This window comes from Solanum dulcamara, chromosome 9 (assembly GCF_947179165.1).
Source record: "Solanum dulcamara chromosome 9, daSolDulc1.2, whole genome shotgun sequence".
In the NCBI taxonomy this organism is placed as follows: domain Eukaryota; kingdom Viridiplantae; phylum Streptophyta; class Magnoliopsida; order Solanales; family Solanaceae; genus Solanum; species Solanum dulcamara.
Window position 1 is genome coordinate 57,705,297 of NC_077245.1, and position 10,671 is coordinate 57,715,967.

The window sequence follows — 10,671 nt, forward strand, 5'->3', positions numbered from 1 at the left end:
GCTAGCTTTTATATTTATCTTTGTGTGTGAGTACGCTCGTGTACATATCTATTTGAGTTCCTGATTCTTGTCTCTTTTAGTGTTTAGATTCTATCATTTGAGATAGTCTTGTTTCTGTGGTCCATTTTTGGGACTTGTACTCATTTTGTTAGTAGCTCTGTACATGTGACTTCTAGGTTCCGGGAGAGATCTTTTATTTGTATATATTTTTTGTTTGCTTCCGCCCATTCATTTGTGTTCCTGTTATTTTATTAATGTTTTTAGTTTAAAATGTTTCTCTTCTACCTTTAAATCCCATTACGCGCAGTTTCGGAATATGGGTTGACTTGCCTGCTAGTGGGTCATAGTAGGCGCCATCATGACTCGAGGATTCGGATCATGACAAACATGTATTATTTAAAAATGACGTAAAAAGTATTGTAAATCTCAATAATTAAATTTAATTGACTCTCTAAATTTCATATGTCGCATAAATTGAAATAGAGAGAATAACATATATTAAGTCTGTGATGACACATACTCCTATATCTAGTAATGAGAGAAAGATCAACAAACATAAAAGATATTTATTATTTCTTTTCTTTCTATACAAAATATAGAAACGTTCAATGTTTATATATTTAAAATATAAAATAAGAAATGTTGATATGAAAATATATAAGAAGTCAAGTTTTAACGATCACTGGGTCTTCTCTTGAACAATGGTCTAGTTAGAAATTTCGTGAAAGATGTTTAAGTTTTCAATAAGTAATTTTTTGAAGGTTGGATGTTGCGTTATATATATAGGATTAAGTATCTTTCATTCTACTCTCCAATTCAACTTAGAATTGATTTATGATTTTCCAAGAATTCAATCCTAATTTAATTTGGTTTTCTTTTTGTTGAGGCGTTACGGACTTCTTGAACTCCTTATTTAAAACTCATTCTATGTGTAATTTTATGGTAACTTTCTTTGTATAGTTTTTCAATTTTTTGTTGAATTGAATTCTCTTGTATTACGATGCGAACAACATCAATCTTCTATTTTTAGCAGCCTCCTTATCTACTCAGAGGAATAGATTCTCTAATGAGTTCCTCTAGCAGTGTCGCTTGTATATTCATTTATTCGAGAAGATATGTGAGGATCTAGTTCTTGTTAATTTTTTCCTTCATTTTACGGCATATGGATTGACACTTGTATACAATTTGTCAATAATCAACACTTCACATGATCTTAAATGTAGAATCATAAATCAGTTTGTGTAAATCTGTGAAATGAGATTTTTCAAATCAATGTTGCTACAAATGCAAGATTGATGAAGCTTTAAGGAAAAAATCAGGTTTAGGTGCTTTTGTTTTTTTTCCATAAAAGATAGCAGAGGAAAATTTATGTATCCAGGAGCTATCTTAATACCCGATACTACTAATATATGTGCAAATGCTAGAGCTATACTAGTGAATTTGGAATTCCGTGTTGATTGGTTGTCTATTATTCTAGAAACAAAATCACTTACCATGTAGAAAGTGTTGAATGGAGATTGGAGTATCCCATGGAGCATCAACATGGAGGTCCTGAGGATTAATGATTATAGAAGACGGGGGAGAATATAATCAGACATGTGCTCAGAGAATGAAACACTTTGGTCGACTTTTTCACTAACCTAGTTGTTAATTTTGCAGGTGCTGTACAATATCATACTTTCAATGAGTTGGCGACAGAAGCCAAAAGGATCATAAACATAGACAAGATGCAGATTTCAAATCTAAAATTCAGCAAGTTACATTTAATAGAACTAGACTGATCAACAAAGCATACACATTCACACACAATGCTGGAAATGAACAAATACATAGACTTTCCAAATTAATACAATTATTTTTGGACACTAAATTACTAAAATATCAGTTACAATAATAGTTTTTCCCTTTAAGGTATTTTTATTTTTGAAAGTTCAACTATTGATAGTCTATTTAACATGAGGTAGTAATCTCCTTTGGGAGTTGAATATGTCATAATAACAATCTCATTTGGGAATTTAATTTGTCATAAGAATATCAGTAGAGAAATTTTCATCAATGACAAATTCTTTTCAACCTTATCTCGATTTCGTGTGAGAAAGGAGCTACCTAAATACTAGTTAGTTAGCAACTAAGATTCCAACAACCCAACATTGAGTAATCTTTTTCTGAGCTTTTGACTTTACAACATCCAACGAAATTCTAAGAGTGATCTGAAGTAACATCGAATCAAATATTTAGGCATGTCTTGAAATTTTATAAGATTACTAGCATTAGAAGAATTACCATATTGCATAATCGAGAAACATCAAGAACACATACCAATTCACTTCTTCTAATTCCTTTGTTTCTCTGAGTCGGTAGCTTCTAGAGGTGGCAAAATCAAACTCAATCCGTCCAATCAATTTAAGTTTGGGTTGGTTATTGACCCGCCCATTCATTAGCTCAACCCATTAAAAATGGGTTGATATGTAATTCGAATTGACTAATGAGAAATCTTGTTAAAATATTTTTAAAAAAGTTTTTAGTTGATATGTTATATATAGCCATAATAAAAAATAATAATTAGTAGATACTAAAATAGTTTAATAGAACAAATAAAATATTTAAGCTTAGTAAAAATTAAATTGAGTTTGGTTGGATCTTGACCCGTTATATAACTCATTTTGACCAAACAACTTTGAATTGAATTGAATCTTGATCTAATTATTATTTTAACCTATTACAACCTGCTCAAATTTGACCCAAACTGTCCAATTGTCATTCTTAATAGCTTCCAAGCTAAGGCATAAAGATACATTGTATCAATTGGAGGAGTGGAAGAAAATGACGGTGCCAATATTGTTTCACTTTTCTTAATCAACTAGATTTCCTACTCCAGAGTCGTCAAAAGGATGAAGTTGGTCTACCTATTTTTATAATTTTTGATTTACTTGTTTAAAAAAGATATGTGAATTGTATGTGTGAGAGAGAGACTAATAGAGATTGGATGAGATCTAGAGCCCGTTTGGATGGGCTTAAAAAAACTAACTTTTATATATGAAGTGTTTTTAGAACTTTGAAGTGCTGAAAGATATTTTTTATAAATAAGCAATTAAGTGGTTGGATAAAAGTGCTTAAATGAGGAAAATGATGTGAATTTTAGGGTTAAAAAAATAAAAAGAGTAGTTTGGAAATTTAGTTAAAATATAAGGAATATAAAAGTAATTTCCATGGTCAAAGAAAATGACTTTAAGAAAAAAAAAAGTTAGGAATCCTAACTTTTCATTTTTGACTGACTTTAAAAACTTTATGGTTTAAAATTAGCATTAGACAAACATGTTCAAAAACTAAAAATGAGCTTTGACCAACTTAAAGTTCATCCAAATGGCTCCTAATTATTTTTTAGCTATGGAAATCACGTTTTAGTTGACACATAATAAATTTAACTATCTTTTATAAAGATTAAATAAATTTAAATATCTCTCTATAAAGATTAAATTGTTTTCACTGCCATTCTTGACCATTAGTAGCCCCCTACTTGGACCAAACAGATTTAACAAAAAAAAAAAAAAAAAAAAAGGCCAGCCTCGTACGCCCACTGGCCGCAGTCCCACCTCATTCGCCTGAATTTCTCCCATTTCACCTCTTTCCCTCTGTAAAAGAAAAAGAAAAAGAAAATTGAGAAAACAAACATATCATCATTTTGGTCACGAAACACGAAACTAACAAATCAACACACTAAACTAGGGTTCCCATATTCCCTCTTCTTTCTCCCTGTATTTTCCTCACTTCTCCTAATTTTATGTTTTTCTCCCTAAAAATCTTGTAACTTTCCAGGGAAATATTATTTGGCCTCCTTTTACCAGTTTCAATTCCGCATATCTTCCAAGTATTCAATTACGCTATTGTTCTAACTTTGACTTAATCCCATTTCAATCATTTTTTTTACAGGATTTCGTATATTTGAGGGGAAAAGGGAAGATTTGTGCATATCTATTTGAAAGAGGGAGGAATTTCAGAATATTTTGCACAGCTGCGGTTTATGGGTTTTGGTTTGTGAGTTTTTCATTTTTCAATCTATGGGTTATTCCTAATTTAGGGTTTCAAGGAGTGTTTTGGATTGTGTTACTCTATGGATTCTGAAAATATGACCCCGTCCACCAGCATGGTCAAATGTTGTGATTGCGAGTGCAATTGCTCCATAACAAACACGTCCTTTTCGGGGAATTGGATACGGACTGTGAAGCGAAAATATGATGAGATTGAGAAGAAATTTGTGATCCCGGGTTTAATTTTGCCGCAAACAGCTCGTATAGAGATGGGAAACGAGTGTATTGCTTTAAGGGAAATGGTTTCTGGCCAACAGGAGACCATTCAGGAATTGAGTGTTGAGTTGGAGGAAGAGAGGAATGCCGCCTCCTCAGCTGCTAATGAAGCCATGTCCATGATTTTGAGGTTGCAAAGGGAAAAAGCTGAGTCACAAATGGAATTTAGGCAATTGAAAATGTTCACCGAGGAGAAAATGGCTCATGATCAGCAGGAGATAATGGCATTGGAAGATTTTTTGTATAAGAGGGAGCAAGTGATTCAGTCGTTGACTTGTGAGGTGCAAATGTATAAGCACAGGATGTTGAGTTATGGCCTATTGGAGTCTGAGGTTGAGGATGATGATGAGAAAGAGAATGGTCGCTTTAGCTGGAACAATAGTGTAGGTGAGAGTTCCGATGGCCGCTTTGACATTCCTTCTTATGATTACCCTCCCTTGAAGTGCACTATAAATGAGAACCAAGTGCATACTGAGGTTGATAATGAATATGTGGATGTTGAGAAATATGCATTTGGGGAGGCACCACGATCATGTGAACATTTGCGATATCTGGAGAAGAGGATCAATCAGTTGGAAACAACACCAAGTAGTCAGACGGATGGGGAAGTATTTAACAACAATGTCCTTGAAAAAGCAATAGTTGCTCAGTCTCCTTTTATACCAAGCAAAGAAATAAGCTCAGATTTCATCTCAGGTTCTCCGAAGTTTGGTGGAAGTGTTAGAACGGCAGAAAATTTGCAAACAGACGAGTATGCAAACTTGAGGAAAGTGGACGAGTCATCGGAAATAGGGGCTGAAATGAGTGACAGGGTTTATACAATTGACTTCATACATCAGGGTGCTGAATATAATGGTAACTCAGAGACCAAAGCTTCTGTCCATACCCCAAGAGATTCGCTAAATCATACAAATTTTGGAGATCCTGAGGTCACAAAGCTTTACCTTAGGCTGCAGGCCCTTGAGGCTGATCGGGAATCAATGAGGCAGGCTATTATTTCAATGCGGACTGATAAAGCACAGCTGATATTGCTTAAAGAAATTGCTCAGCAGTTGTGCAAAGAAGCGTCTCCAGAAAGGAGGATACCTGTGAGGAAGACATCTGTAATCAAGAGCTTCTCGTTCATCTCCATATTCAAGGTATGGTGTTATCTCTGGTTCTACATTTTTGTGCTCAATAAATTCATTTTCACATATCAAAGTATGTGGTGCATATGATCTTTGTCCTAGATCATTGCGACCACAGTAGGAACAACTGTTGTATCATGATACAACTGTTACTGGATTTTCTGGAACGAACACTGTAATTTCTGGATCCTAGAGATGTTCTGGATCTTCCGTTTTCCTGTATGCTGAGCCACTTTATAGTACAAACATTACCTTTTCTTGTTTATCTTCCTAGATTTCCATTTCTTTGAACCACTACATCTCATCTAGTTTGGTTACAATCCCATGGCAATGACGATTGTGACCAGAAGTCATATGTCTCTTCCTCTTAGTTTTACCAAATTTTTTCTCTATTTCTTAGATGATAACAAAAAATGAATGCCAAAATAGTGTCCCTGTATATGATGTGTATTTGTAATATATAATAGCCTAGTTTACTTATCATTATGACATGAGGCTCTCAGGCTAGAAATGCTATCGATGAGTACTGTTTGTTATTTATCATACTTTGTTTTATGCATATTTTTGTGATTGTTCCTCTCCTGTACTTCAATCAATTACAGTAATATTTTTCCGATGCTATGACTATTCTCTTTGAGTATTGGTCTTTTAATTGTTTGTTTCCTGCTGCTCGAGGCTTTGGAAGAATACAAACTCTCACAAATTTTCGTGATCAACTTATTCTGCAGTTTTTGTGTCTGTAATAGGATGAGCCTTTCTGGACATAGAATACAACTATTACGCCTCTATCCAAGCTAGTAGGAATCAACTATATGAATCCTTACTATCAATGTTGCTCCCTTTAGGCTGTATTAAATATTATGAGTATTGATCATAAATAGACCAGTTTTATGATGGCTTCAACCTACTGCTACTCTCCTCCTTCATCCCCACTTGGGGCTGAAAATATGGGCAATCTCACAGTGTATTCAATTTTTCAGAAAATAAAATGATGAGGTAAGTATTTTTCTGGTTCATGAACTGCGGGAAAATCTAGAGTTGGGTTGATAATATCCCTTGCATTACCTTCATTTGGCGTGAGCCGTGGAACATTTTGGCTTCATTGGGTTGGCTCATAGCTAGTCTATTTAAGAAAAGTTTGGTTTGTATGTTTGAATAAAATATTGAATTTTTTGGAATCATCAAATATATTGACCTCTAGAGCTTAGTAAGGTATTGAGCCTATCCAAGAATAGGAAGAACACAATGTGAACATGAATTTTGGGTGGAACCACATACCGAGTTATATGAAATCTGCTATTGGGATTACTTTTGACCTCAATTTGAGATCTTGATGTCTTATTACATGCTGCTCTTTTGTTGATGTACCTAATTGCTTTCTCCATAGACTTGTATGTTTGTCTCACAGCTCCCTTCAGTGGTTATTTTGGAGGGGTAAATATTGATTTAAGGAGAGTAAAGATTTTGGATCAGAAGATTATAGATATAAACTTTTGTATCCTATTTTTTGTTTCCCTGAACTTTGTTTATTCTGATCCTTCTTCCCATTTCCTTCCATGCGGGTTGGAGAGAGAGAGCATAGAGAACCTATTTTTGCTTTTCGATATCAAAGTTTTCTAAACCTTGCTCCCTGTCCGATAACTCCAATTATTTCTTTTGGCTCTCCCATGTCATGTTTTCTGGTATACAACTGCTGATATCTTATCTGTTTTTTCCTGTTCAGTGGATAATGTCCTTTGTCTTGTGGCGAAGGAAAGCTCATCGATGCAAGTGAGTTTTGATCATTAGAAAGCTATTACTATTTTTCTAGTTGCTTTTACTGTATTGCTTCGAAAGGAAAATCTGTTATCTCATTTTGCCTGCTGCCAGTTCTAGTTTGAGTCAGTTGAGTTGGCACTGAAATAGTCAATATACTTGTTTAGGTACTTGTTTGGTTTGACAGCCAACAGGGTGGGCTTGCTAATGCTTTTAGACAAGGGACCTCGTGTTGGACAATGGAGATGTCTTTCAAGTACTCAAGTGTGAAACCAATCCTCATTGGTCCACATCGACTTCCGCATCTCTTATGCTCATCGGCATGAATGCAGAGAGGATTTTAGTCAGATTAGTTGCTTTTGGATGTTCATTCATTCGTTCTTGCCTTATATGCCTTGCTGCTGCGTATTTGGGTGCTGGATTACTTTGTGCGTTGTTCTTTTCACTTGATTGTTGGAATTGAATACATCTTGATGAAACATTCGGCAAAGATTATAGTTGTTCCTTAGCCATCTAGAACTTGGATCTTATGGCTTGGTGGAATTTCACTTTAGGTTAGTTTACTTTTGTATATTGTAGATTTGTGAATAATTTTTGTGGGGGGGGGGGGGGGGAGCATCTCTATAAAAAATGAGTGCTTTGTTTGGGATTGAAATGTAGTTGATTGATTGAATAGAATGAGTACCTTTCGTGCATGTCTTTAAGTACGTTTTCTTTTCATCTTAACTTGCTCGAGATAGTTTCAAGAATTTATTTGCACGACAGCGCGAGGAGTTCCTACCAGGTATACTATTTAATATCTGTTCTCTCTTACAATGGTGAAAATAGACTCATTTTGTTTTATTTACACAGTAATTGACTCTTGCTTTTCCATTCTCCTCCCTTTTTTCCTCCACTCTTTTCTCAATGACCTTAGATTCTTACTTTCTGTACACCCATGTTTTACTGTTTATTTTATTTAAACCAGAGTTAGGAAACGATCCTTTTAAATTCTATTTTTTTATGTTAATAGATGCGTATTAATAACTTATTAATGTCATATAGATAGAGGCACATTTTAGTGCGAATAAGTTGCAGACAGCCCAAAACATTACATGCATAGTTTGAGATGTTCCTAGCGGTACTGGAATTTGATCTATCTAGTTCTAGTTGCATATCCCAAAAGAGGAGGGTTACATAGATTGGTTATTTTATCAAAAAGTTCTCGCTTCATTCCTTCTTTTGCAAGGAAATCTGCAACTTGATTATTCTCTGGAACGTTTGCCTGGCTTGCAGGTTCCCCAGTTTCTCCATTACGAACCTGTAGTCATTTGCCAGAGAGTTATAAGTAGGTGAAGATTGCAGTAATAATTTTATGGCTTCAGTTCAGTCTGGTCTCATTTCCAATGAAAATAAACAATGCACATTAGCAGTCTTGTTGCATGCATGTATTGCTAGTAATTCTGCATGTGTGTGGTTAGTTGCAGGTCTGCCATGGAAGCATCCAATCTCCTCTGCCCTTTTAAAAAACTCCACCAACTCTTCTAACATCATTGTTTCCGTTTGGTGTACCATTTGTATTCAATTTATAGTAGCTAGCTCTAGGTGTAGTATTACTAAAAGATTAATGGTGTTTCCCGCCATAAAATTCATTCCTAGTGAGCAAACTATTTCAAGAGTTCTGGAAATTGTTGTGTTTATGGAGATTTTATTTTTTAAATTGTTATGGTGATTGAATTCCAGGTGTGCCAGATGTTCCAGATGCAAAAGGGAAGGAAATTATTTCAGTTTTAATGAGCATTACATGTGTTATTGGGACTGCTCCTAAGCATGCCAAGCCATTGAGGTTTGCTTTGGTTTAAAGAAGGTATTATAAAACCCAATTTTGTCCAAAAACCAAGAAACTATGCGGCATGCGCAATGGTTTCGTTCGTATCATTTTTTTGCTTTTTAAATGAGTAGAGCATGCGGGGTCTTATGTTGATACCAGTAGAATATAGGTGAAAACGTGTAAGAAATCTGTTGTGGTAGCAAAGTCACGTAATAATCAATCATTATAGGAACACTAGGCCTCCAAATCCAATTGAAATTTCTATCTATTACTTTCTCCACTCTTTACTTGTCAAATTTTGATTTGGCACACCTATTAAGAAAGCAATTATTAGTATATTAGTTTATCATTTTACCCCTATTAATTGATAGAGTTTTAAAGATATTTACTCACTACATTTTTTAAAGAAATTAATTTCATGTTAATAAATTGAGGGTATGATAGGAAGAAAAAATTATCTTTTTTTGATTTGTTAAAAATAATAAGTAAAAAGAAAAATCAAATTAAAAAATATTTGACAAATAAATAGAAATATAGGGAATATATCATTTGGAGGTTACGACGGACAGAGCCGGCACTAGCTGTTGTTGGTGAAAGCCAAAATAGGCTTGTCAAGTTTGATGTCATGTTGAGGAATATGGACACTCCTTATAATATTGACTATATCAAAAGGAAGTGGAGAAGGAATTGATTCTAGGTTTCATTATCCATTATTAGGGATGGCAATGGGGCAGAGTGGGGCGGGTGTCGGGCAGGTTGAGCTCAACTCACAATTTTTTTAAATCGCCCCGCCCCGCCTCGCAAAATAATGTTTTTCATTATCAACCCACTCCGCTCTGCTCCATATAGATCCTCTCCGCATAAACTCATCTCGTATAAGTTTTTATGTTTTTTTTTAATTGAATTTAATATGAAAAATCAAAAAATCATTTGTCTAGTTTAGATTTTTTTTTTAAAAAATCCTCTATTTATAGACAATAAAGGGTAGTATGAACAGGGGTTAGCTGTGCCTTATCGAAAAACTCACAATCCTTCGAAAAAGTCATAACCTTTCATTTTTCATTCACACCTATTTAAATCCAACAATTTCCCGCATCAATAGGAAATTAGTCTAAGAAAAAAAAAATGAACAAGTGTGTACTTTACAAATAAGAATTAATTGCATCTGACTAAGTAGGTTTTCTTTTGAATTTTCCATAGTGAACAAATGTCGGATATACTTGATGAATTGATAGATTTGATATCTTTAAACCATCAAACTTTGGTGTATACCTAGACAACCACATGTCACATAATCAATCTTTCACCGTCTATGATTCTTACGATTGTGTTCGTTTCAGCCATAAGCTTCTCATGATTTCATGAGCATATAGAGAATCATCCTCTTTGAAACGGCTTATATTTCACACTCACAAGGTGATTCCTAACCATGTTATCACATAGATACACTAGGGTTCTTCATCTTCAAGCTTCAGTTCAAGAATTCTACCAAGGTTTTCCCTTCTATGTATGTGGGATTCCATCAATGGGTAGATGCTCACCCATTGAGTCCCCAAAGGGAACTTCATTCTTCAGTTAATGATTACTACAGAATGTAGGGTTCTTAAGAAAAGCATGAATTTTATTAAATTTCAGTTCTTCCATATGGATAGTCTTTGAATGCATGTTTTTATTT

At 34.5% G+C, this 10,671-nt stretch overlaps 1 protein-coding gene across 4 annotated transcripts; it reads left to right on the top strand.

Annotated features, from left to right (window-relative positions):
- The first annotated feature begins 3,538 nt into the window (after positions 1 to 3,538).
- Positions 3,539 to 9,242, top strand: LOC129902994 (myosin-binding protein 7-like). Of its 4 annotated transcripts, none has more exons than XR_008770176.1 (3): positions 3,539 to 5,443; positions 7,354 to 7,740; positions 8,909 to 9,242. XR_008770176.1 is itself a non-coding variant. In XM_055978467.1 (3 exons), the coding sequence occupies exons 1-3, from the start codon at positions 4,112 to 4,114 to the stop codon at positions 7,454 to 7,456; spliced, it is 1,482 nt and encodes a 493-aa protein (XP_055834442.1). In that variant the 5' UTR covers positions 3,539 to 4,111; the 3' UTR covers positions 7,457 to 7,865. The 4 variants fall into 4 exon arrangements, 2 of the variants coding, with proteins under 2 accessions (XP_055834442.1, XP_055834441.1); XR_008770177.1 differs by lacking the exon at positions 8,909 to 9,242 and adding an exon at positions 7,927 to 7,944; XM_055978467.1 differs by lacking the exon at positions 8,909 to 9,242 and adding an exon at positions 7,155 to 7,201 and having other exon boundaries at positions 7,354 to 7,865.
- Positions 9,243 to 10,671: the final 1,429 nt, after the last annotated feature.